Source organism: Aotus nancymaae, unplaced genomic scaffold (genome assembly GCF_030222135.1).
Source record: "Aotus nancymaae isolate 86718 unplaced genomic scaffold, 86718_ANA_hifiasm-v0.15.2.pri h1tg000011l, whole genome shotgun sequence".
In the NCBI taxonomy this organism is placed as follows: domain Eukaryota; kingdom Metazoa; phylum Chordata; class Mammalia; order Primates; family Aotidae; genus Aotus; species Aotus nancymaae.
In genome coordinates this window covers 88,507,165-88,534,322 of record NW_026988422.1, presented here as the reverse complement: position 1 = coordinate 88,534,322, position 27,158 = coordinate 88,507,165, and the positions used below count along the sequence as shown (strand labels likewise).

At 57.3% G+C, this 27,158-nt stretch overlaps 1 protein-coding gene across 6 annotated transcripts in view; it reads right to left on the bottom strand.

The window, feature by feature from the left end:
• The window catches only part of PACS2 (phosphofurin acidic cluster sorting protein 2), an 82,453-nt gene that overhangs the window by 33,664 nt on the left and 21,631 nt on the right, over positions 1-27,158 (bottom strand). For all 6 annotated transcript variants that reach the window (XM_064375270.1, XM_064375272.1, XM_064375271.1 and 3 more), the window contains exons 2-4: positions 10,997-11,084; positions 7,432-7,521; positions 4,302-4,427 (exon numbers count right to left, since the gene is read on the bottom strand). In XM_064375270.1, the coding sequence (XP_064231340.1) occupies positions 4,302-4,427; positions 7,432-7,521; positions 10,997-11,084 (304 nt within the window). The remainder of the gene's footprint in view (positions 1-4,301; positions 4,428-7,431; positions 7,522-10,996; positions 11,085-27,158) is intronic.

Below are 27,158 nucleotides of genomic sequence, written 5' to 3'. Positions count from 1 at the left end.
ATCGGAGGAATGCCTAGAGCAGACACAGTGCAGAGCATGAATTAAGGAATAAGCAGCTTATAGTGGGAGGAATGTCTGGAGCAGACACAGTGCAGAGCATGATTTAGGGAAAAACAGTTATACCAGGACAAGAACCCATGGGCCAGGCGGCAGCGTTCAGTATCGTAAAGATACCCGCTGTGTGGCAGGCTCGGGGCGAGAGCCACTCCTCCTGATAAAGGAGTCGTAGGACCTTGCTCCAGTTCTTGTGGAAGGCTGTCCTCAGACCGGCAATCCACCTTGGTGACTGTGAACTTTATCAGCTCTTGCTACTGTGCTGCTTGAAAAGCATCTTCCCATAGAACCCACTGGAAGCGGCCAGAAGGTGGCGGTAACCCTGACAGCTCTGTCACTGCTGTGTGACTTAAAGCATCCTCCTATAAATCTTCTTAGAAGTAGTTTCCCATAGACAGAAGTATTGCACATGCACCCTCTTCACTGCGCACGGCCCACCTTCAAGCCTCGGTGACCTAATGGGGGTGGACCCCTTACTGCACACCGCCCTTGACTTCATGGGAACGGGCCCCTTGCTGCACACTGTCCACCTCCTGGCCTAATGGGGGTGGACCCCATGTTTTATTGCTCACGACCCTATCACTATCCACAAAGATGACTTCACTCACTGCCCTGCCCCCTAACCTGTACACAATAAATACTCACGCTTCTGGACATTCGGGGCCTCGCCTGACTCCGCTCATAGGTGGCGTGGCCCCCCCGAGCCCAGCTGCGTTTTCCTTGTACTTCTGTGTCCTGTCTCTTTATTTCTCGGATCCTGCGCCTCAGCACAGCATAAGGCTCACCCCACGACCCTGTGGGGCCCTCAGCCCTACACCAAGCAGGCCCTGAGGATGTGGTCGGTCACTCCTGATGCTCTCAGCCAGAACTGCTGGTCAACCTGCAGACCCAAGCCACCCCACACTGGCATCCAGCTAATGGCACCCACAGGGTCCAGCCCCTACACTGCGCCACCTTGGAGTAAGGGCTGGAGAGGCTGGGCTCTGGGTCTCAGCTCACTGGGAACGAGCGCCCGGCGGGGGCAGAGCTAGGGTGTGGCAGAGGCCCAGGCTGCTCCCAGCCCCTTCCGCCCCCTGCGTGTGCACTCATTGGAAGGGAGGTAATCCCCGTGTCCCCACAGCCATCGCCTCCTGCTCGCCCCGCAGCCCGGAGGTCCTGGGCAGGTACCCCCCACATCCTCTCCCACCACACTCCCAGCCCTGGCCTCCAGCTCCACCCAGCAGCCCACACCACCCCGCACTGTGCCCTCCAGGACCCTTCCCTCCAGCTGAGCACTCCTCTCAAAGGAACGGCACAGCCGCCTGACACCCCACTCTCACAAGTTCCTATGGTGACATCCGTTCCCGCACCCCCGCCTCAGGTGTGCAGCCTTGGAGCCAGCGAGCCCCCACGGCACAGCTGCCTGAGCCACCCAGCGAGAGCCCCTGCCCCTCCACCTGCCTCCACCTGTGCCCTCAGGGCTGCCCTGCCCCTGCAATCTCCCGTGCTCACTCTCAGCACACTGCAGCGCCCACAGGTGGGGACCCCAAAGGTGGCAAGACACAGTGAGCACGTGAACAGCCCGGTGCTTGGAGACACAGGCGAGGGCGCAGCGAGGTTCTGGGACCAGGTGCCTGTGGAAGGTGGAGGGACGCCCTGAGGGCCTGGAGGAGCCAGTGGAGGGAAGAGCAAGGGGCAGGCAGATGACCTCGGCTTTGGAAGCCATGGGTGCAGGGGGAGGGAGCCTTGCGGTGGGGGTGGGACTAAGTCAAGGGGCGGGGCCTTTCTTCCAAGAGGAAAGAACAGATGCTGGGTTTTCAGGCAGCAAGCAACGTGGCTGCCGTACCCTGGGGGAAGGTCGCTCCGGCAGGGGAGAGCCCAGGGCTGGGAGGGCAGGCGAGGGAGGGGCTGGGAGCAGAGGCCAGTGTCCAGGGCAAGGGTGCCAAACACAGGAGCACCAGCGCTGACGGGCGGGGGGAGCGGCTGCGTGCTGAGGTGCAGGCAGGGCTGGCAGACCAGGAGCCCCAGCGGAGAGGTGTGGGCGGGAGCTCACAGGGACCCCTCTGCTCCAGAGGAAGCCTGTGGCGGCTCCCACGAGGCTCTCACGGCCTCGACAGCATCGCTGAGCCACCTGTCCTCAGCCTGCAGGAGGGAGGCTGGGATGACAGGCAGCTCCAGGCCACCAGAGGAGTCCTGGGGCCCTGGGAAGTGCAGCCTGGAGGCCTGGTCCACCCGTGCTGCCCACGGTATGCAGAAGAAACCTGGAAAACTGTAAGGCTTGTGAGGCCGAGAGGCGAGGCCTTGGGACCCCACTGCCTTTCTGTACCCTCCACGCTCCCATCTCCCGGGGCAGAGGGGAGGGGCTGAGCCCAGAGCGGTGCTTCGCACTTGTCCTGGGTGGGTAGGTGGGGTGTGTGAGGATCCGGGGGACCTAGGGCTGGACCTGGGAGACAGGAGGCCCGAAGGCTCCAGAGGGGTGTGGGGGAACCCGCTACAGGTGGGCACCCTCAATGACCTGGCCCTGAACCCCAGGAACACAGGGACTCAGCAGGACGAAGAGGGGCTGGGGGGCTCTGGCAGCTCCGGCTCCCCATGAAGGGTTGCCCTGGCTGACTTTCCCCGGCCCCAGGCAGGCAGCGACACGGCCTCACACGCCCCAAGCACCACTCACGCCGCAACCCCCACCCGAGCGCAACCCCACACCAGGGAAAGTTCCGAAGAGAGAGACAGACGGCCGGCCCTGGACTGCCCCTTCTCCCAGAGCCAATCCTGCAGCCCCAAAGGGTTCGTGAGAAAGTCTGAGGCCTCCGCCTGGGGTGTCTTCTCCTGTGCCCCCAGGCCCACATGGCCTCCTCGGAGCGCTGGGTCCTCTGGGATGGCGGGCTGCTGCTTGGCTGTTTCTTCTCCTTTTGAGGTGCTTCCCCTGCCTTCCCCTCCAGGGAACTTCACCCTCAAGCCACCCCCTCTGACCTCTGGGTGCTGCTCCCACCCTGCTCGGGTATCTGCAGTAGCCCCTGCCCAGAGCTAAGGCTTGTCCTGCTCCTGCTCAGCCAGTCCCAGGCCAGAGCACGTCCTGAGGAGGACATGGACACGGACCCGTCATGGGAGGCACCAGTGGGGCGGGGATGGCAGCGACACTTCCTGGGAGGGGCTCCAGAGCAGCCCGACAAAAACCCAGCCTCCACTGAAGGGCAGGGCAGGCTGGTGAAAGGGGAGCTCGCGGTGCTGCAGGCACACGGGGAGCCATGCTGGGCGGGAGGGAGGGTCAGAGAGGAAGCCCCACGACAGAGCCCAGCCGCCAGGCCCCTCACTGCGCATGGGTGAGACCCCGCAAGCGCCAGGTGAGGGTCTGGAGCCTCAGCCTGTTCCCACATAAATAATGAAATAGAGAAGAGTTAGATAATCACATAATTATTCATAAGCAATCACAGATAGAGATACCTAGAGATATATGCAGTATAACCTTTTAATTCCGCTAACGATTCTCGGGTTGCCAAGTGTGAACCTAAGGTGCCACTGTGAAAGAAGTGACCCTAAGGCAAGATGCTCTAAGCCCCGTCACGCCCACGTCAGCGCCGCTGGAGGGCGCTCGGCTGTGTGGCAGCGCCAGCGCTGGGAAAGTGCCCGCTGATTAGCCAGCCAGGGAAGGACATGTCCGAGATGTCTCCCTCCTCGGAGGACTTAGGGGGAAACTCCGCTCCCCAGCTCTGGTGGTGGGCCTGGCGGCTGTCGGGAGGCTGGCGGACGTCCGGAGCGTGACCATCGCTAGATGGCGCTGCAGTTCAGCGGTCACGCTCCACGTCCGCTCTCGTGTTCCGCCTCCTACCTGCCTCCTCTAATCTCAGAAGACAGAATCGGTAAGAGGAACAGGCATCTCAATGTCTTTGTTCTTTCTTGACAAGTATGGAAAAAGCGCTGAGGCATCAGGTTTTCTCCTCACCCTGACTGCTTGAAAGTCCTGGGCCTCGCTGTCACTGACCCCCAATGCCTCGCCCTACCTGCCCCGCCCCCTGCGCTGGCCTCCACGTGTACCGCTGGGCAGTCGACCCCTGGGGCAGACTTCTCTTTCGCTATCTCGGTATCACGTGTCCACAGTTTTATTTCCAGATTCTCATCTCCGCACCAGCAGAGAGGGGTTCACAGGACCCTGTAGGGCTGGACCCTACAACATTCTCATCGGATCCCCGGACATCTGGACCCCGGAAAGAAACCCCCACCGTGCGGATGCTCTGGCGCCCAACGCGGGCCACGCCGGCCGGAGCACTCACCTCGGCCATGCTGATGGCGCCCGCGGCCAGCGTCTTGTAGCCCAGGATGGTTCTGTTCTTGTAGCGCTTTCTGCGCTGCAGCATGATCTGAAGCTTGTTGCCTTCTCTCTTCAAGAAGTGAGGATACTGTAGGCACAAGAGCGAGCTGTGGCTGAGGGTGCACCTGGCCCAGGCAGCACCATGCCCTCTGACGGCCCAGCCACCCTGCAGCCAGGGCAACCTGCTGCCCGCAGTCAGGAGGGCACCCACGGACGGCCCCTGAGGTCATTCCAGGGCACGCCGGCCCCCAGGGCCCATCCTCTACCCAACACAACCAAGAGTGAGCCAGTCGCTAGGGCTCAGGACCCGAGGGCCCCGCTCCACGCAAACAGCCTCGGCAGGCAGACGAGGACTATGTGCCTCGGTGTCTGGGATGGCCGGGCGCACCTGTGGACGCTCAGGAACAGGGCAGTGGTGGCGGCTCATCCGCCTGAGGAGATCAGCGAGGCATGACCTAGGACGCTGTGCCTCGGGGAGCACAGGGCACACAGGGTGGGCAGGGCTCCCCCTCCAATAGGACACTCTCCTGAGAAGGGCACGGGGCACACAGGGCGGGCAGGGATCCCCTTCTGATAGGACACTCTCCCTTGAGGGGCACAGGGGTACACAGGGCGGGCAGGGCTCCCCCTCCGAGGCCCCCAGTGCGCCCACCTCTCCTGCACGTCTCACCGCAGGGCCCTTGACCAGCAGGGCTCCAGCAGTGGGCATGGAGTGGTGTTCACAAGTCTCAGAGTTCACAAATAAAAATCAGTTTAAATACTTAGGGGAAGATGCGCTGTTCACCACCTTAACTGTGGTGGTGCTGACATGCCCATGCACACCTGTGAAAACACACTGAACCACCCACTTTAAAAAGGAGCCCTGGGGCCGGGCGTGGTGGCTCACACCTGTAATCCCAGCACTTTGGGAGGTCTAGGAAGGTGGATCATGAGGTCAGGAGTTCAAGACCAGCCTGGCCAATATGGTGAAACCCTGTCTCTACTAAAAATACAAAAATTAGCTGGGCGTGGTGGTGAGCGCCTGTAGTCCCAGCTACTAGGGAGGCTGAGGCAGAGAATCTCTTCAACCCAGGAGGCGGAGGTTGCAGTGAGCCAAGACTGCCAATATTGTGCCACTGCACTCTAGCCTAAGTAACAGAGCAAGACTCTGTCTCACAAAAAAAAAATTAAAAAAAAGGAGCCCCGGCTGCTGGGCACGGTGGCTCACTCCTGTATTTGGGAGGCTGAGGCGGGTAGATCACCTTAGGTCAGGAGTTCAAGATCAGCCTGGCCAACATGGCAAAACTCTATCTCTACAAAAATTAGCTGGGCATGGTGGCAGGCACCTGTAATCACAGCTGCTCGGGAAGCTGAGGCAGGAGAATTGTTTGAATCCGAGAAGTGGAGGTTGCAGTGAGCCAAGATCGCACCACTGCACTCCAGCCTGGGCAACACAGCGATACTCCATCTCAAAAACAAAACACACACAGAGCACTGTGTACTATCCTTCCATAAACCTGACTGCTCAAGACAGAGAAAAACTCACTCCAAAATCCAGAAGCTGTTCTGGTGACGTCCGCCAGGACACCCCAGCTCCTGTGTAACCAGCTGGGAGCCTCAGAACCAGGGCCAAGCCCAGCAGGTCCTCACAGACCTCACGGAGCCCCAGCCCGGCTCACACACTTACACTGAGAAGAGGACTTCTAATGAATTTGGAATGAGCAGACGTGCAGAGCTATTCACCTTAAAGCAAGTGTATGAAGCCAGAGAAAATACCCTGCAAAATCTATGCAACACCAACCTCATCACAATGAAGCAGAGAAAAAACAAAGGTAGGGCATGTGGCCATCTGGGTGGGCCCTCCAGCTAGCACCCGAACAGTCCAGGGGAGGCCTCTCTGCTCCACTCCGGGGCAGGCCTCAGAGGCGCCCAGAGCTGGGCGACACTGAGTGGACAGGCCGTGTGAGCTGCAGGGCGCAGCCAGAGACTCCAGGCTCTGAACTTACAACACTGAGGCTGCATACGTTTTCCCGTCTTTTTAAATAGAAGAGCAAAATAGTCTTGACTTGATAAGTGGCTTTTTTTTGCCCTCATTATTACATTCTCTCTCTTTTTTTTTTTTGAGACGGAATCTCACTCTGTCGACCAGGCTGGAGTGCACTGGCGCGATCTCAGCTCACTGCAACCTCCACCTCCCGGGTTCAAGTGATTCTCCTGTCTCAGCCTCCCGAGTAGGTGGGATTACAGGTGCCTGCCACCACACCTGGCTAATTTTTGTAACTTCAGTAGAGACAGTCTCACTATGTTGGCCAGGCTGGTCTTAAACTCCTGACCTCAGGGGATCCGCCCGCCTCGGCCTCCCAAAGTGCTGGGATTCCAGGCGTGAGCCGCTGTGCTCGGCCTACATTTTCTTTATCATAGATGAGGAATGAAAAACTCAACCTAATAAACCAAAGTAAATTTTCTAATCATTTAAGAAGAAACCATAATCAACAGAAGATCTGCAGTAACACAGGACACAGGTGGCAATGACCAGACAAGTGCTCTCACCCTGGGGGATACTGATGGGGGGGTCCCTGTCACCCCAGGGGACAGTGATAAGGGGGTACCCATCACTCCGGGGGACAGTGTTGAGGGGTGCCCATCACCCCAGGGGACAGTGATAAGGGGTCCCTGTCACCCCAGGGAACAGTGATGGGGGATACCTGTCACCCCAGGGGACACTGATGAGGGGGTACCCATCATCCCAGGGGACAGTGATGAGGGGTCCCCATCATCCTAGGGGACACTGATGAGAGGTTCCCGTTGCCCCAGGGGACAGTGATGGGGTTACCCATCACCCAAGGGGCCACAGATGAGGGGTGCCCATCAGCCCAGGGGACACTGATGAGGGGTGCCCATCATCCCAGGGGACAGTGATGAGGGGTCCCTGTCACCCCAGGGGACACTGATGAGAGGTTCCCGTTGCCCCAGGGGACAGTGATGAGGGGGTACCCATCACCCAAGGGGCCACAGATGAGGGGTGCCCATCAGCCCAGGGGACAGCGATGAGGGGTGCCCATCTCCCTGGGGGCCACTGAAGAGGGCGTGGTCACCACTGGGGAAAGACTCACCTGCAGGGAGAAGGTCAGGGCCAGATCTGTCTCCACTTGTCCACTGGGGGGCAGCACAATCTCATGGGACCGCAGGATCCGTTTGGAGCCCTGTGATTAAGCAAGAGCTGTTCTAGTTGAAAGGACTTCATCTCAGAGCAAACTGGGGGGCGGTCGCACAGGCGGGGATAATCCCCAGAGGCGCCCTGGCTTCATCCCAAGAACCTCACAAACATTGAGACCCCTGGGCCCACAGCTCCCACCTCTAGGAATCTGCCCCAGGACCTGAGAGAGAAGCCGGGAGTGGTGCCTGCTGAAGGTAACCGATCACAAAACAGGTTCCATGCCCAGATGCAGCGGCACCTGACCGCGCTGCCCAGGTAAGTCTGGAAGAACAAATCTGGGAGGCGCCAAGCCTTTTCTGGTTTTGGTTTTGAGGGACAGGTCTCGTTGTGTTGCTCAGGCTGGACTTGAGCTCCCGGGCTCAAGCAATCCTCCTGCCACAGCCTCTTAAGTAGCTCAGCCTACAGGCAGGTGCCTCCATGCTTGGCTTAAACCATTATTATTATTTTTTTCAGACAGGGTCTCTCTCTGTCACCCAGGCTGTAGGGCAGTGGCACAATCTCAGCTCACTGCAGCTTTGACCTCCCAGGCTCAGGCAATCACCAGCCTCAGCCTCCCTAGTACCTGGGAGTACAGGCATGTACCACCACAAAAAAATACAATAATTTTTGTATTTTTTTTTTCAGATGGAGTTTTGCTCTTGTTGACCGGACTGGAGTGCAGTGGCGTGATCTCAGCTCACCGCAACCTCTGCCTCCCAGGTTCAAGCGATTCTCCTGCCTCAGCCTCCCGAGTAGCTGGGATTACAGGCATGCGCCACCATGCCTGGCTGATTTATTTGTATTTTTAGTAGAGATGGGGTTCTCCATGTTGGTCAGGCCGGTCATGAACTCCTGACCTCAGGTGATCCACCCGCCTCGGCCTCCCAAAGTGCTGGGATCACAGGCTGGAGCCACTGCGACCGGCCTAAAGCATTTTCTAAAAAGAAGAATGAGCAGGGCTGACTGGTCCTCTCAGAGAATAAAATATACAGAGACAATACTTAAAGAGGCAAGCAGGAGCCTTGGTACAGATGCAGGAAATGCATGGCCACGTGAAAACGCGCTGAGGTCATACCCAGCGAGCTTCAGGCCAGCAGGAGGCATCTGCACACACCTGTGCTAAATGGGTAATGGGTCATTTTCATGAAAGACAACAGGACCCCAACCGCAAACTTTATATCCAAGTAGATTCCTAATAGATTGACCGTGCTTATCGTAGTGCTATTTTAAGAGGCCATCCCAACAAGGGTGAGCCCGGGGACTGCGTGCTCCAAGCAACAAGCAGACACAGTGGGGCAGCAGGCACGAGCTCCCAGCGGTCGGCGTGCAGGACACAACGGATGAGGGTGCCAGGCAGCTGGCAGGCGGGCGGGGGGGCCCGCCCAGGTTCGGGTGGAGCAGCAGGGCCTCAGGACAGGTGTGTGTGGCCTGCTTGCCACGCTCGGGCTCCAGGAGGCACCCGTGGTGGCTCTGGTCCCGCCCTTGAGCTGGGACCTCAGGTGCTGTCCTCGGCCAGCCCTCCTGTCCCCGCTCGTCTCCCTGGGTGCCCCTGCGTTGTGCTCTGGGCTCTCCGGGCTCATCCCCTTGACCCTTCAGAGACGTTTCCCCGCAAATGTGTTCTGCGTCAAGCCCCGCTCAGCATCCCCCTAGAGGACTCCAGGGACCCAGCTATGACAGGAAAAGACTAGCGTGTGCCACAAGCAGGGGCAGCAAAGGTGCATGCCAGAGAAGGCCGAGGGCACGTAGGGCTACGGGGGCCGGTGGGGCTATGGGGGCCAGGCTGGCTGCTTTCCCACAGGGGACCTGGGCAGAGAGGACTGCCCAAGAGGGAAGAGGTGAGGAGCTGGGGGTGAGCAAGGGAGGCCAAGGGCCACATGGGTGCTGAGCTGGGATGGTCAGGGTGGGCATGGGCAACAAGCCCACGGGATACAGAGGGGCTGAAGAGGTGGGGCTCTGAGGGCCCTGGGCCAAGCTCTCAGTCAGGACGCAGGCTGCAGCAGGACCAGAGACAGGCAGAGGGAGAAAGGGAGCCAAGGAACAGTGTCGCTGTGAGGTAGGGGTCCCATGCCAGGGGTTAGAGGTCAGCAGCACCGACTCAGAAGCCAGTGAGGGGCCAGCTCTTGCCCTCATGCTCTGAAGACCCGGTGAGAACCCTGACCGCCCTGCCACCCCCCTGCAAGCCAAGAGGCCCAGACACAACCTCACGGCCTGGTGCCAACAGCCCACAGACAGCTCCTCATGCCCCAGGGATGACCCCCAGCCAGACTGCAGCAGCTCCTCGGCACCCTGGGCACAGGCAGGCGGGTGGCTGGTTCCATCACGCCACCGGCCACACGCTCCCGGAAGGCTCCACCATCTGGGAACCCGGCCACCAGCATGCGCCGCACACGCAGGCTGCTGATAACCCACGAGCATCTTCAGCGAGGAAAAGGGTTTCTCCAGACGTTTATCTAAGACGTACGGGAGCCGCCTGGGAAGGACGACATGCCTCCGGGCTTCTCGCACTCCAGACCCGCTGCTGGCCGGTGACCTCAGCCACGCTGGCCGGGGCTCAGGTGCTGCTCCACAGGTCTGGGTGCCCGGAGACCCCGTGTCAGAGCCACAGTGGTGTCAGGAATCCAGCCAGCTCCAGGGACCTATGCAGGGCCTTGGACGTGGGCTCCATGAGCAGGGCCCCGTCCTCAAGGGGCTGATGGGGTGGGGTCAGGAGCACGACAGCCACTGAGACCCGCCCTGTCATGCTGGACAGCCACACAGAAGGGCACTCCTGTAAGCTGAGGACACGGGTGACAACTTCCCATGACTGGTGCCAGCCAGGGAGAGGCCGCTGCAGGTGGCCCCACACAGACCACACACCTGGAGCCTCACCGCCCTGACAGCTGGCGGGGACACCTCCTGGCTGGGCCACTGGGAGACAGTATTACAACAAGGGTCGTGGCAGCTCTACCCCGTGGAGGGCGGGGGGCCTGGGCCAGGTGTGTGGAAGACAATGGCACAACCCCTCTGGAACAGCCACGTGTTCAAAGGCTTCGAGAGGTCACAGGCCCCACTAGGGTCAGAAGAGAGGCCCTGGCACCAGGGGCTGAGAGTTCTGGCTGGGTCCTCGCCTCCCAGAGCGTCGGCTCCTCTCTCCCACCAACACCCTCCGTCCATGGAAACTGGGCAGGAAGTGGGCGCTCAGTGCAGCAGGGAAGCCCCGGTTCCAGGCGCTCAGGGCCCATCCATCACTGAGGTGACCCGAGGGCACCTCTGCCCTGAGAAGGCCCCGTGCACCTGACCTCCACATCCCAGAAGGCCGGGACAGGACCGCTCCCAGGAGCACCACAGTCCCGTCATTTCCGCCACCCCCCGGCTCCTGGAGACGGCATGGGCTACCCGCTGTTTTGGCGCAAGGCCTCACGCTGGCGCACTGGCTGACTCGTCTCCCAGGCACGTGGAAAGCCGACGGCGCCCAGTCACGGCCAGGGCACCAGGGGCCTCACCTGTATCTTGACGGCAATCACCACGGAGATCAGCTCCTTCTCCAGCTCCTTGAAGACGACCAGCTTCTTCAGAGTCAGGCTGCACAACCTGCAAAGCAAGGCACAGCTCAGCCTCGGGGCTCCGCCCCTAATCACAACGTGGCCTGCGCGTTCTAGGACAGCGTCACCCCAGGAGCCCGGCGGTCCCTGCCTGTGGTGAGCGCCCGCCCCTCAGCATCCTGTGGCTGCCAGGCCAGTGGCCCCATCTCCTGAAGGCCCTGAGGACGAGCCTAACTGCCCTGGAACTGACTGAGTGGGCGTGTGACAGGCAGGCAGGGGGAGATGACAGGCCACGGAAGATCTGAGAGTCCTGAGCCAGCTCCCAGCTGCAAGAGCATAGACCTCCCCTCCCCACAGCCCCATCCAGCCCAGCCTCCCGATCCTGCCCACCCCAGGCCCCCTGCCCGTGGCTGGCACATGCTTTCCCCCAACCTTCTTTCTGCTCGTTTCACCTCCGTCATTTTGTCCTGAGGCCACAGGAGTCCTGGAGATGCCAGGGACGGTCTGAATGACACGCTCACAGTGTCCAGGGCTCTGTCCCTGGGGAGTGGCACGGGTGCAGGCCCCACCACTCTGCCCAGTGCTGCCCCGAGTGAACGAGCATCTCCCCGGGGGGGACTGGCCGTACACACGCCAGGGCCCCAACTCCATCCCGTGAAGACGCCCACACCGCCTGCCCATGCCTGAAGGTGTGTGGGCAACAGCTGTGCTGGCAAGCGTTCCGGAAACTCTGGCACAGCTCTCTTTGAAGCTTGGCTCATTTTTATTCTTGCTCAGGACAGCAGAAGGGTGAAGGCACCACCCTCCAGATAGGGATGGCACTGCCTGCCCCGCCCAGCTTCAGGCTCCAAGACCAGCGAGCTCTGAGTGGCTGTGTCTGTGCTGGGGACACTTTCCCTCCGGGAAGTCTGGACTTGGGCACCCACCTCCTGGGCTGGTGCTTGGCCCTCAAAGTATGAACATAAAACAGCAGAACAGCCGCCGGCCACAGCCAGGCCACGAATGCAGCCACCACAGGTGCCTAGGCCCTTTTCCACACATCCCTGCACCTCGGGGATGACTGCCTCGGCGGCCCCAGGACGTCACAGGGCTTCCTCAGCACCTGTTAGCCCATGCGTAAAATGGAGGCCATGGAGACCCCAGTCCCATCCCGGCTGCTCCAGCGATGATGGTGACATCGTTTACACTCCACTGAGCTCAGAGAAGCCAAGGACAGACGCGAGAGTTCCCTGGGTGGAATGTGCCTGACTTGACATCGGGGTAGCGGGTGGGAGGTACATGGAGGACAGTGGACGGCGGGCAGAGGGGGAGCCACGCGGACGGGCAGAGGGGGAGCCACGTGGGCGACGGGGCGGGGGAGCCACACGGACGGGCAGAGGGGGAGCCACGCGGACGGGCAGAGGGGGAGCCACGTGGGCGACGGGGCGGGGGAGCCACGCGGACGGGCAGAGGGGGAGCCGCGCGGACGGGCAGAGGGGGAGCCACGCAGACGGGCAGAGGGGGAGCCACGTGGGCGACAGGGCGGGGGAGCCACGCAGACGGGCAGAGGGGGAGCCGCGCGGACGGGCAGAGGGGGAGCCACGCGGACGGGCAGAGGGGGAGCCACGCGGACGGGCAGAGGGGGAGCCACGCGGGCGATGGGGTGGGGGAGCCGCGCGGACGGGCAGAGGGGGAGCCACGCGGACGGGCAGAGGGGGAGCCGCGCGGACGGGCAGAGGGGGAGCCACGCGGAAGGGGCGGGGGAGCCACGCGGGTGATGGGGTGGGGAGCTGTGTGGACAGGGATGCAGGAACCATGTGGGAGGGGCCCTGGGGTGCTCTCCGCAGACAGAGCTGCAGACTTGAGCAGCGCCTGACAGCCGCCAAAGCCACCAGCTGGGCTGTGTGAGGTGCATGGGACCGAGTCATGCACAGGGTGGCCTGTTCCAACAAGATGGGATCGCTGTAGCTCATGAAGCAGCCCTGGACTAACCCAGAAATGAGTCTGCTTTCCAGAACTGGACGACGGGCCTACCCAGGTCAGATGCTGTATTTTTCTGAGTTCCAAGTTAGATGTTTTTAAGTCAGGTTTTTAGGCAAACAGGCATGGAGCTTAAAGAGTGAGCATGAAAAGCCTAATACAGACGTCTCCATTAGAGGCCCTCAGGTCGTTCTCCCAGCCGCAGTCTGCCCGTCCACTGTTGCCCGCCAGTGTCTGCATCACACTCTGAGGCTACCAGGGAGCTCTAAAGTCATTCTCACCCTCACTTTATCACAGAACACGTCAGGCATCGAGTCGGAGCCTGCTAGGAGTGCCCTGAGGGGCGCTCCTCCATCGGGGACCCTGGCCCTGGCTCCACCACTCCTCCGGGGCTGCACCGATTTCATAGGCGCTCTCTTACGGAACAAAATGCAAGAGGAAACAAGGCAGGAGAGAGACTGAGAGAGGTGACGTGAACCAAGGCCGACCGCATGCTGGGTCACACCACAAATCCATCACAAACACAAACTAACTGACGGCATTCAGCACCTTCTCTGACCAAAATGGAGTCAGACGAGCAATCTGTCACAGAAGATGGCTGGAAAATGCACAACGGCTTGGAGAACAAAAAACACGTTCCTCAATAACCTACGGATCAAAGGAAACCGGAGACCACGCTGACTGTCACGGGAATGAAGACACAGCACGAGGAACCTGCTGGTGCAGCTAAGCAGGGCTGGAGGGATTATGTACGGCATTAAGTACTTACGTCAGAAAATGAAAAAGATTCGAATACACAATCTAAGATTCCATCTGGCCTGAGACGGAGTCTCGCTCTGTCACCCAGGCTGTAATGCAGCAGCGAGATCTCGGCTCACTGCAACCTCCACCTCCCAGGATCAAGCGATTGTCCTGCCTCAGCCTCCCAAGCAGCTGGGATTACAGGTTCGCACCACTGTGTCCGGCTACTTCTTTATATTTTTGGTAGAGATGGGGTTTCACCACGTTGGCCAGGCTGGTCTCAAACTCCGGACCTCAGGTGATCTGCCCACCTCGGCCTCTCAAAGGGCTAGGATTTCTGGGTCACTGCGCCTGGCCCTAAGGTTCATCTTAAGAAACTAGAAGAGCGTATTAAACCCCACGTAAGCAAAAGGAAGAAAATTATAACAAAGAGGAACAACTACACTGAAAAGAGATAAACAATAAATAAAATAAATCCAAATGCTAGTTCTTTTGGGAAGATCAATAAAATTCATAAAACCTCCACCCAAAGAAAAAAGTAGACAAAAGTTGCCATTATCAGAAGTGAAAGAAGGAACCACAGACCTCACGGACTACTGAGAAATGCTATAAACAACTTCATGCACAAAAATTGGACTACTTAAATAAAAGGTACCAATTTTCATTTTCCTCGAAAGCCACAAACCACTAAAACTCACCATGATGGTTAGAGATAGCTGGTATAGTCCTATACTTATTAAATAAATTGAATTAATACTTAAAAATTTTCTGGGTTGGGCACAGTGGCTCACGGCTGTATTCACAGCACTTGGGAGGCTGAGATGGGTGGATCACTGGAGGTTGGGAGTTTGAGACCAGCCTGGCCAACATGGTGAAACCTCGTCTCTACTAAAAATACAAAATTAGCTGGGCATGGTGGTGCATGCCTGTAATTCCAGCTACTTGGCAGGCTGAGGCAAGAGAATCACTTGAACTGGGGAGGTGGAGGTTCGGAGGTTGCAGTGAGCCAAAATTGTACTACTGCACTCCAGCCTGGCAACAGAGTAAGACTTTGTCTCAATAAATAAATAAATAAATAAATAAAATCTTTCAAAAAAACAATTCCAGGCAAATTCAACCATATGTTAAAAGTAAAGGCAGGGCAGGGTGGCTCACGCCTGTAATCCAGCACTTTGGGTAGCTGAGGTGGGTGGATCACTTTAGCCCAGGAGTCTGAGAGCAGCCTGGGTACATAGGGAGACCCCGTCTCCACGAAAAATATGAAAAGTAGCCAAGTATGGCGGCATGCGCCTGTAGTCCCAGCTACATGTTGGTCAGGCTGGTCTCAAACTCCTGGCCTCAAGTGATCCACTCACCTCAGCCTCCCAAAGTGCTGTGATTACAGGCGTGAGCCACCACACCCAGCTGCAGATCACGTATTTGACAAAGATTTTATTCAGAATATTTAAATATATGAACTCTTAGAACTCAACAATATGAAAACAACCTAGTAAACAGTGAGAAAATTAGCCGGGCATGGTGGTGTGCGCCTGTAATCCCATCTACTCGGGAGGCTGAGGCAGGAGAGTTGCTTGAACCAGGGAGGCGGAGGTTGCAGTGAGCTGAGATCGCGCCATTGCACTCCAGCCTGGGTGACAGAGTGAGCCTCCATATCCAAAAAAAAAAAGGGGAGCAAAATATTTGAAGAGACATTTCACCAAAGAAGATACACATTGATAGCACATAAGCACATGAAAAGGTGCTCAAAATTATTAGGTATTAGAGAAATGCAAATTAAAACCAAACGAGATACCAACTACACATGTTAGAATGGCTTAAAAATTACGAAAGATGAAAAAAGCAAATACCAAGTGCTGGAGAGGAGCAGAGCGCCGCACGGCAGCGTCCCTGAAGCAGCTCGGCAGCTTCTTACAGAGCTAGACAAACAGCACCCAGCAATCCTACCCCTTGGAACCGGTCCAAAGGAAATAAAAGCGCGTGTCCACACAAAGATCTGTAACGCACAGTCACAGCAGCTCTAGTCACAATTGCACCCACTGGAACCCCAGCTGTCCTGGCGTTGAACTCCTCACCTCAGGTGATCTGCCCGCCTCGGCCCTCCAAGACAAGGACACTTGGGTACGTGGTGCAATGGGACGTACTCAGCAACAGCAAGGAACGGATCCCCAACACACGACAGCACGGATCGCAAGGGCAGCACGCGGAGTGACAGAGCCGTGTCAAGAGGGCACACGCCATCTCTGTTCATTTCTGTGGCACTCTGGAAAACGCAGAGCTGGAGGGATGAGGCCAGGTCAGAAGGGCAGGTGGGTGCTAGGAACCGGGTGGCCGCTGGGGACTGTTTTTTTTGCGGACTGTCCAGTGTTCTGTGCCTGGTCGTGTGGAGGACATTAAAGCCCAGAGCTGCATATGCAGAGAGGTGTGAGGGGTGAGCTTTTACCACACAATACTTTTTTTTTTTTTTTTGACAGAGTCTTGCTCTGTCACCCAGGCTGGAGTGCAGTGGTGCGATCTCAGCTCACTGCAACCTCCGCCTCCTGGGTTCAAACAATTCATCTGCCTCAGCCTCCAAGCAGCTGGGACTACAGGCGTGTGCCACCACGCCCAGCTACTGTTTTGTATTTTTACTAGGATTGGGGTTTTACCTATCAGCCAGGCTGGTTTTGAACATCTGTCTTCAAGTGATCCGCCCAGCTCAGCCTCCCAAAGGGCTAGGATTACAGATGTGGGCCACTGCACCTGGCCTACCAGGTGATATTCAAAGTTTTTATTTTATTAAAGATGGGACAAGACACCTATCAACCAATTGCAAACGAGAAATTCTACTCTGGCTGGGCAGAGTCACACCTGTAATCCTAGTACTCTGGGAGGCCAAGGTGGGTGGATTGCTTGAAGCCAGGAGTTTGAGACCAGCCTGGCCAACATCGCAAAACCCCATCTCTACAAAAAAGAAAAAAAAAAAATTAGCTGGGCGTGGTGGGGCACACCTGCAGTCCCAGCTACTTGGGAGGCTGAGGTGGGAGGATCACCTGAGCTCAGGAGTTGGAGGCTGCAATGAGCTGTGATTACACCATTGCACTCCAGCATGGGCAACAGAGGACCCTGACACACACACACACACACACACACACACACACACACACGCAGCAGTTTGGATCCTGCCGTGGATGAACTAATTTAAACAAACAAACAAATCCCGCGATAGGCATTTGGGGGAGGGGCAGGGTGTGCAAGACTTCCATTCTTTATCACTCAAGCTTTCACACTCCTGTTTCTAGAAGCTCACATTCCTTACATCTGTCTGACTTGAGGCTGGGGGTGAGTCCAGTGCTCACCATCTATGCAGCACAGCCCAGTGCCCCCTCCCCCAAGATTCCTGTCACAGAAACAGCAGACTCTGGCTCCCCATTCCTAGGGAGGGGCTCCTCCCTGCGGTAGACAGAGCCTGCCCGAGGGGGACACGCTTGCCCCTCCCGGGCCTGTCTGTGCTGCCACTGCACACCCTACAGCCACGGTGCCAACACTGGAAGAATGAAAAGCTCCAGGCTGGGCGGCACAGCAAGACTCTGTGTCTAAAACGTCGATCAATAAAACAAGGAATAAAAAGAATCATTTGCATTCAGAAACTGCGCAGATAAAAAAGGAAGTTATTTGCTTATGATCCAAGGTGGTTCTGACAGCAAGACCTGAAGGTTGCCTAGGCCAGGCACACCTGAGAACATCATGACAAAGACACCAGAAAACCTGCAGGAGATGACTCATCACCAACCTGCTGCCGTGTTCAGAAGGGCACCTTGCAGCTGTAACAGATTCGACAGCAACCAGAGAGAAGCAAAGCCTATTTTAAAAGAACTCAATATAAAATAAAATCGCAGTGACAGGCGAAACAAGGCTCACATCCAACGCCACCTGCTAAACGCCCACAGTATCCTCTCTTTCCTCTTTCCTTGTGTCTGCTGGAAAGAGGTGAACAAAAAAGCCAACTGGAATCCGAGTCCTAGAGAACGGCCTTCCGTTTTGTTTTCTGACAGAGAGAAGTGAGAGGCATACGGGAAAAGTTCAGAGTGATACACAAAAGCCCGCGGGCCTGCCAACAAGAACGAAGAAATGTTCTCCACACTTAGGATTTGTTTAAAGAAATCAAGGGACCAGACCGCAGAACTGCGCCACGCGCTCTCCCCGTCAGCCCCGCTTCTTCCCCTTGAAGGACTGCAGGCATGTGTCTCTTCGGGGCTGAGACCGCCAGCTGTCTCCCAGCTCCCTTCTCCAGCCCCCCATTGGTAGCACGTCTCCCGGTGCTAGCTGGGTGACAGCTGCACAGCCAGAGACGGGGGCCCTGAGCAGAGGCAGCATGCTGACCCTGGGCCGCAGGCCTTGCCCACTCCCTTCCCCCTGGCTGCAAGGGCAGGTCCCAGGCAGCCACCATGGACCCAGACGCAGAAACCAAACCCAGAACAGGAGATGCCGCTGGCCGGCCCGGGACCACAGACACCTGCCCCGCGTCACGGGTGGCAGGAAGCACCAGCTCAGGAAGCCCTTTATCCCCGGCTCTGGTACAGAAAAGTCAGCTGTGCCGTAGAGCACGGATCCCCAAACCCCAGGAAGGACTCCTGGCCTGTTAGGAACTGGCCGCACAGCAGAGGTGAGCGGCGAGCGAAGAGCATTTCCGCCCGAGCTCCGCTTCCCATCAGATCAGCAAGGCGTTCAAGTCTCATAGGAGAAACCTTCCGTAACTGTGCACGAGGGATCTAGGCTGCACGCTCCTTATGAGAGTCCCATGCCAGACGATCGGACGTGGGACAGTTTCATCTGGAAACCATTCCCGTCACCCAGTCTGTGGAAAAACTGTCTTCCACAAAACCGGTCCCTGGCGGCAAAAAGGCTGGGGACCACTGCTTTAACCCATCCCACTCCACTGTGCTCCCTCCTCTTTTCACAATGAGATTATTCATCCATTTGGAGTTGTGTGTAGTGTGAGTGATTCCTTTTCATTTCCAACATGAATGTTCAATTGTCACCAAACCGTTTACCTACAGGCATATCCTGTCCTCACGGATGAATGGGGCCGTTTCTGAAGCATGCTGTGATCATGTGTGTCTGCTGTTACGTTCCATTAGTCAATGTTTATACATCTGCCAATCCCATACTATTTCAACTAGCATAGCTAATTTAAATAAATGTGTACCTGCTAAAGAAAATACCACTTCTTAGTTGGGCGCAGTGGCTCACACCTGTAATCCCAGCACTTTGGGAGGCCAAGGCAGGCAGATTACCTGAGCCCAGGAGCTTCGAGACCAGCCTGGGCAACATGGTGAAACCACATCTCTACTAAAAATACAAAAATTAGCCAGGCTGGTGGCGCATGCCTGTAATCCCAACTACTCAGGTAGACTGAGGCACAAGAATTGCTTGAACCCAGGAGGCAGAAGTTGCAGTGAACCGAGATCATGCCACTGCACTCCAGCCTGGGTGACAGAGGAAGACTCCATCCAAAAAAAAAAAATACAAAAATTAGTTGGGTGTGATGGCACCTGCCTGTAGGCTCAGCTACTCAGGAGGTTGAGGCTGCAATGAGAGAGAGTGAGATCTTGCCTCAAAAAACGAAAAAAAAGAAAATACTCCTTAAGTACTGTCTGTGTCCCACACAACCCCCAGAAAGCCATGTTAAAATTTCAACCCCAATGTGTTGGTTTTAGAAGGTGGGGTCTTTTGGAAGTGATGAGGTCGCAAGGGCAGAGTACCTCAGTGGGAACAGCACCCATGTAAAAGAGGCCTCAGAGAGCTGTCCAAGGACCAGAAAGCCAGCCCTCATCAGACACCAAATCTGCCGGCACCTTGATCTCAGGCTCCGCAGCCTCCAGACCTGTGAGGATCGCCTGCCTGGAGCTCATGCTGCCGAGTCACAGCAGCAGGACAGCCTACGGCTCCCTCAGCACACAGGCACTTCACTTTTCCTTAAAGTTGCTTATCTATTTCCTATAAATCTTAGAATCAACTTGCCAAGTTCAATTAAAAAATTCCTCTGTAGAATTTCATGAAATTGAATTGCATTTACGGAAAACTAACTTCTTTGTGACTTTTTTTTTTTTTTTTTTTTGAGACATAGTCTCACTCTGTCACCCAGGCTGGAGTGCAGTGGTGTAATCTTGGCTCACTACAACCTCCATTTCCAGGGTTCAAGCAATTCTCCTGCCTCAGCCTCCCGAGTAGCTGGGACTACAGGTGCGAGCCACCAAGTCTGGCTAATTTTTCTATTTTTAGTAGAGATGGGGTTTCACTATGCTGGCCAGGATGGTCTCAAACTCCCGACTTCGTGATTCGCTCGCCTTGGCCTCACGAAGTGCTGAGATTACAGGCATGAGCCACCGCACCTGGCAACAATGAGTCTTTACATGTCTTAATCCAAGTGTTTTTAATGTTCTTGAATATAGTTAGATGTTTCTCCTGTAAGTCTTTAATACTCTGTGTTCTGACTGCAAAGGAAAAGTTCTTGAAGAAAAAAAAAAAAATTTAAAAGAAAAAAAAGGAGCCAGCAGTGCCTCATGCCTGTAATCCCAGCACTGTGGAAGGCTGAGGCAGGTAGATCACCTGAAGTCGAGAGTTCAAGACCAGCCTGGCCAACATGGTGAAACCCCATCGCTACTAAAAATAAGAAATTAGCCAGGCATGGTGGTGGTTCCTGTAACCCCAGCTACTCAGGAGGCTGAGGCATGAGAACCACTTGAACCCAGGAGGCGGAGGTTGCAGTGAGCTGAGATCACACCACTGCCCTGCAGGCTGGGTGACAGGGCGAGACTCAGTCTCAAAAAAAAAAAAGAGGGAAAAAAATCTTTGATTTCTTTCTATAGAGCTACCAGCTGCCTATGAACAGTATTTTATTTTCAAATTGATTGCTGCAGGTCTTTTAACAGTACTGAGTCTACGTGTTGATCTTGTATCAGTCAGCTTTCTAGAACTCTTACTGGTTCTAATAACTTGGAAACACTTTTATATTGTCCGTGTGAACGACAATGCCATCTGCAAATGGGAACTGGGTTTCCTTCAACTCAAACTTCCCGGGCCTGGTTGCGCTGCCCAGCACATCAGGAATGATCTGAAGCAGTTGCCTTTGCTCTTGACTCTGAAGGTCACACTTCTACTATTTTGCCATTAGGAATGATGCCTTAGGGAAAGGGAAAAAAACAGAAGCATGCTGTGTCTTCAGCACGTCCACACCAACGTCTCAGCAATGCTGTTCAGCAGGACTTCCTGCAAAGATGAAAATGCCCCACGGCTGCCCTAATGCGCAGCCAGTAGCCGGCACTCGACATGCTGCCAGCACTGCCACACACGGGGATCACCAAGGTGAATTAATCGAGGGCCACATGCAGGCTGCCATGCTGGGTGCCACAGGTCTGCGGATTCAGAACAGGTACCCTGCAACACGATGAAGACATTCCTAGTTCTGTATTCTTAAAAATATGTCAAGTTTCTTCAAATTTGCTTTTTCTCAGTCTACTATATGTTTATTATTTATTTTTTATTTTTATTTTTTGAGATGGAGTCTCACTTTGCTGCCCAGGCTGGAGTGCAGTAGCACAATCTTGGCTCACCGCAACCTCTGCCTCCAAGGTTCAAGCAACTCTCCTGCCTCAGCCTCCCAAGTAGCTGCGACTACAGGTTCACACCACCACCATGCCCAGCTAATTTTTTTGTTGTTTTTTGAGATAGAGTCTTGCTCTGTCACCCAGGCTGGAGTACAGTGGCGCAATCTCGGCTCACTGCAACCTCCACCTCCCAGGTTCAAGCCATCCTCCTGCCTCAGCCTCCTGAGTAGCTGGGATTACAGGTGCCCACCACCAGGCCTGGCTAATTTTTGTATATTTAGTAGAGGTAGGGTTTCACCATGTTGGTCAGGCTGGTCTCAAACTCCTGACCCCATGATCCGCCCGCCTCGTCCTCCCAAAGTGCTGGGATTACAACCATGAGCCACCATGCCCGGTCTAATTTTTGTATTTTTAGTAGAGACTGGGTTTCACCATGTTGCCTGGGCTGGTCTCAAACTCCTGACCTAAGGTGATCCACCTGCCTTGGCCTCCCAAAGTGCTGCGATTACAGGCATGAGCCACTATACCTGGCCAACCAAATTTTTCTTTCAGTCTAATAAAATGACATTCTAATATCAAATAAATCACTCACGGCTGGGTGCGGTAGCTCACGTCTGTAATCCCAGCACTTTGGTAGGCCGAGGTGGGTGGAGCATGAGGTCAGGAGTTTGAGACCAGCCTGGCCAATATGGTGAAACCCTATCTCTACTAAAGACATAAAAATTAGCGGGGTGTGGTGACGGACGCCTGTAGTCCCAGCTACTCAGGAGGTTGAGGCAGAAGAATCACTTGAACCTGGGAGACAGAGGCTGACGTGAAAACACGCGGTCCCATGCTTTCTACGCTTCCCTCGGAGCGCTCAGGATTCTACGGCCCACGTAAGCCCGACAGCTTAGCCTCGTTCCTAACCTCTTTTCAATCTCCGGAACGCATCACATGAAAGATGCTTGTTTACTGCAGGTTTGGTAAAGTCCAACAGTGAAGGCTCTGGTGCTCTTCAGGGAAGGGGAGCAGGGGGATTGCCAATCCTAGTCATTTAACGTCATCGGTCTCTTCGGGTTTTCTGTTTTACTAGGTCTATCACTAAGGAATTCGTATTTTTTCTACTAAATTATCCATCCTGGTTTTCCTAGTAGAGATGGGGTTTCACCATGTTGGCCATGCTGGTCTCGAACTCATGACCTAGTGATCCACTCGCCTCAGCCTCCCAAAGTGCTTGGATTACAAGTGTAAGTCACCACGCCCAGCTGCACCCAGTTTTTGTGAGTTGCAGAACAAGTGACATTTCAGGAAGGTCAGAGAAACCTGACTCAGCAGAAAGTGCCCCATGTGAGTGTCCGGCAAGGCATTTCCATTTCAGCTGGAAGGAGGGCAGCCAGCACTCTCCAGGGCTGAGCAGAGGCCCGATTCCACACGGCCCACAGCAGGGGGAAGGGGAGGCTGGACGTCCTCCTCAGGTCGCTCCCCACCTCCTCCGGGAAACCACACCAGGGCCCAGTCCGAGAACAGACCCTCCAGCCACCCAGCCTCAGATGGGGGCGGGGCAGGCCGTCCGTGGGTGAGGAGGCCAGAGACAGCACAGCCCAGCGGTATGCTCTCAGGGAGACTGAAACCCTCCACCCACCCATCCACTCCTGTGTGTGATGCAAACCAGAGGCTGGAGGGGGCCCTGCTGCCCGTGGGGTGCACATGTGGTGGCCGAGGCAGGCACCTGCATTCCTATGTCCCAATGGAGCAAGGGTGGGCACCCCTTCAAACCAGTGACTTCTGAAACCTGAGCTGGAACTCTGCGCCAGGCCCCCAGTTTTGTTCAGAGGCACAGAGGCCCTAGCCCGGGGTGGGACAGGCTCTCAGGGGCAGGTCTGGGGAGGTGAGGAGGTGGGGATGTTCCCATCTTGAACAGGAAGCCAAAGGTGCAAGGCCTGAGCTCCTCCCTGGGTCACCATCCAACCCAGGCAGGCGCCGCCAAGGGCTCAGACAGCCCTGCCCAGGAGGTTAGTAGCAGTGCACCCCACGGCTTCGGGATGTAACTGTCCCTTTTCTGGTAGGAAAGTAAACTGCTACAGCCTTATTTTGGAGAACAGCTTGACAATGTCTATTCTCATTTTTACTGGGGTAAGCATGCGTAACGTTAAACTTGCCATTGTAACCGTTTTCCAGGGTGCAGGCCAGAGGCACTCAGTGCATGGATGCCGTGTGCAGCCCTCACTGCTGCCCGTCTAGAGGACTCTTCACCTCGCAAAACCGAAACTCTGCCCCTCGGCCCCAACTCCCCATTCCCACCCTCCCCAGCCCCGGCGCTCACCACGCTGCACCATCCTACCTCTGTCCTCATGAATGCAACAGCTCTACGGGCCTGGCGCAAAAGGGATCATACGGTACGTGTCCTCCTGTGACGGGCTGATTCCACTCGGCACAATGTACTCAAGGTCCATCTACGTGGCAGCCTGTGTCCGTTTCCCTCCTTTTGAGGGCTGAGTAATACTCCATGGAGTGGAGGGGCCACGTCCATCACTCAACCGCCGTGAGTAACGCTGCTGTGAACATGGGGTGCAGAGCTCCCCAGGAGGCCCTGCTTCCAATGCTCTCAGGTTCCACTGAGAAGCGGTATTGCTGGACTGCACGGAAACTGTGTCCCATTTTCCGAGGGGCTGCCATCCTGTTCCCTGCAGCTGCTGCACCATGCTACCGGCTTTCACTCTGATTATACCTCTGCAAGGAGCCCTCCCCATAGGGGCCTCTCACAGGTAGGATCACAACCCCAAGAAGGAAGCCAGCCCACCCAACAGCACACTCTGGCCCCGATGGAGCGTGGGGTGTGCATGCTTTCACTCATTCTTTTACTCATTAGCTAAGCCCCTCTGGGTGGACCCATCCAGCTGCCTGCCCAGCCCTGTCCTTACTCCTGCATGATTCCGGTCACCTGAGGGCCCTGCCCTCCACACGGTGGTGTGGACCAGGCTCTCCTCTGCCCAGCCGCTCTGCGGTGGGGGTGGGCACCTTGCACGGACTCCAGTCACCTGAGGGCCCTGCCCTCCACACAGGGATGTGGACCAGGATCTCCTCCACCCAGCCACTCCGCACTCCTTGGGTGCCATCACGGCTGGGCTGAATCCTGTGTTTGGCCCAAGGCCTCCAGGAGAGGCTGCATGGCCAACCCTGCGACCCTGGCACGCGGCCGCGCCACTCCCAAGGACAGTGCAGAACCCAAGCAGGACAAGGGAGCACTTCATGGATTTCTGAGAAACACACCCACAGCCGGCTGGCCCTCGAGGCCCATGTCAACCCCCCATTTCCCTCCAGGCAGGCACGGCGGGGGGGGGCGCGCAGAGCACAGATGGTTAAGACCCCAGCCAGCTGGTCCCAAACCTGCTGACTCTGTTTTGTTGGAAAGGAATACTGAGGAGCCTTTGTCTCCAGGAGCTGCCCCCTCGGTGCAGTCGCGCGCCTGCCTGCGTGGGAGCTGGGGTCCTATGGAGGCAGCTGGCCACACGCGCCCCATGCCCTGCTGCCCTGGGCAGAGGAATGTCACAGGCTGGTGCCCCAAGTGCTCAGCCCACGCCCTGCCATCTCCGCCCAAGCTCCAGGTGCCTGCCGGCCATCCTTGCAGCTGGGCCCCAGGGTACTGCCATCCTCACAGAGAGAGTTCCTCCACAGGGCTCTCTGCCCCTGCAGACTTACCACCCAGCCTGCCCTGAGGCTTGCCCGGGCTGCTTGGGGCAGCTGCCAGCTCTTGCCAGCCTCACTCCACTTTCTTGAATGTCCAGCCTTATCTGGACATGGGTGCTCTCTGCTAATGAGGACAGAAGGTCACGGTGCCTTCTCAGTGTCCCCGCCAGCCAGTGAGTGCTTGGATCCAGGGCGGCTGCCGTGGAGTGAGAGGGCCAGGCTGAGCCAGGTGCCCTGCGGATGGACCGCACTGAGGTCTGGAACCACTGGGTCTCCAAGCCTGGCCCCAGTGAGGGGTTGCCTCAGCAGAGGCCAGCCCTGCCCATGACGGAGAGGGAAGAGGCAGTCCCCACCTGCCCCAGAATCGGGGAAGCGACGCGGTGGAGCTGGAGTCAGAGCGCAGCACAGCCACGCCAGGCGCTGGCCTAGAGGAGCCCAGCTGAGCACCAGGGCTCCAGGAACAGCACCTGCCCCACGGCAGGGAGGCCTCCAAGGTGGCTGTGAGGACAGCGCTGCCAACGCACTCCGGCCAACCTGTGGCCACTGCCCAAGCTGGGTCCAGCCATTAGGAGGCCCTGGCCTTAGACCTGCTGGGCCCGCACCTCTGTCTCAGTCACCCAAAGGCCCAGAGGCAGTTCCCTGTTCCTCCACCTCCAGCCCAGCAGTCGCAGGCACAGGTGCGCAGGCGTACAGGTGCGCCCCACCAACAGCAGGAGGGGAACCCCACCCCCATGGAGGGGAGCCCCGCCCAGCTCTGTTCCCACCTCCCATATCGTTCACACACGCCCGAGGCTGCCGGACGAGAGGGGCTCTGGGAAGGGATTCCCTGGCTCCCCCGAGGTGCACGCTCTGAGCTGTGTCCCGTCTGGGTCTGTGCTCAGTGACCTGTGTGGCCACGTGCACCTGTGAGCATGACCACCAGCCTGGGCTGACTCTGCTGTAGGCACGGAACACACACTCAGCCCTCGGTGGCACGCTACGCAGACGGAGGGAAGAGGGTGGGGCCCTGCACATACTTCCACTGCTCAAGACGGAGCCACATCTGGTCGGCATCGGCCTGAAGGTGGGAACAGCTCTCCCCTTCCCATGCCCTCCTGGCCGGGCGCCCCTGGGGTCAGGTGGGGCCTGAGGGCTGACCCACTCAGCTGGCTGGCACTGCCTCTGTGGCCAGAGCCCACTCCCTTGCCCCGGAAGTCTGGCAGGAGGAGGTGTCGGGAAGGCAGACAGATGGGCCCAGTGCAGGAAGAGTCAGGCTGAACGGGCAGGGGCCACTGCCTGTGAGCAGCCATGCTGAGGGGAAGCCAGGCAAGGCTCTGGACGAGACAGGGCATCGCTGACGCAGGACCCAGCCCCAGCACCCCACAGCCACCCCCAGGCTGGACACTCCATATGGCCCCAGGCAGGCAGGGACCTGACAGGTGTCTCCCAGCAGGAATGTGCCCTGCCCAGCAAAGGCGTTTCCATGTGGGGGCTATTTTGGCACAGACGAGGCACAGGCACGTGCTTGTGACAGCTGGGGGAGGCTCCCAAAATCCCCTCTGGGAAGGCCTGTGGGCCAGGCATCACACGGCAGGCCCCCGGGACTAAGCCCCTGTCCTGGGTGTCCCTGTCATGGGCCACAGGATGTGACTCTCAGCGAGGAGCGTGAGAGGCCAGGCCGGTCACCTGTCCCGGGTCAGCCTGGACCTTCGGGCTGCTTTGCCAAAACCTCCCACCTCCTCCCTCCCCAGTGGCCCACGGAGCAAAGGATGAAGGCTGGGCCTGCGAGAAGGTGTCCCAGGATTTGGCACCTGCGGTGCTCACCTCTCCTAAGTGGCTACCACAAGCGCAATGAGTCCCAGGCACATCCCGACTGCATGTCATGGGGCCCCTGCAAGGCCAGGTCACACAGGCTACCACCCCAGGGAGCAGCCAGAATCTTCTCCTGAGACACCGTGCCCCCAACCGGCAGGACGGCCAGGTACAGGCTTGCAGGAGGGTCTATCCAGTGCCCCAGGACTGGCCAGCCTGTGCTGCAGACAGCTAACCTGGCAGCAGCACCGTGGGAATGCCTGCAACGGGGCAGCTTCCCAGCATAGAGTCCCCACCTGGGAGAGGCCAGGGGAGGGCAGAACCACACCTGCTCCACAGGGGGGCATGGCTGTGGGCACAAGGATAACTCCGACTGT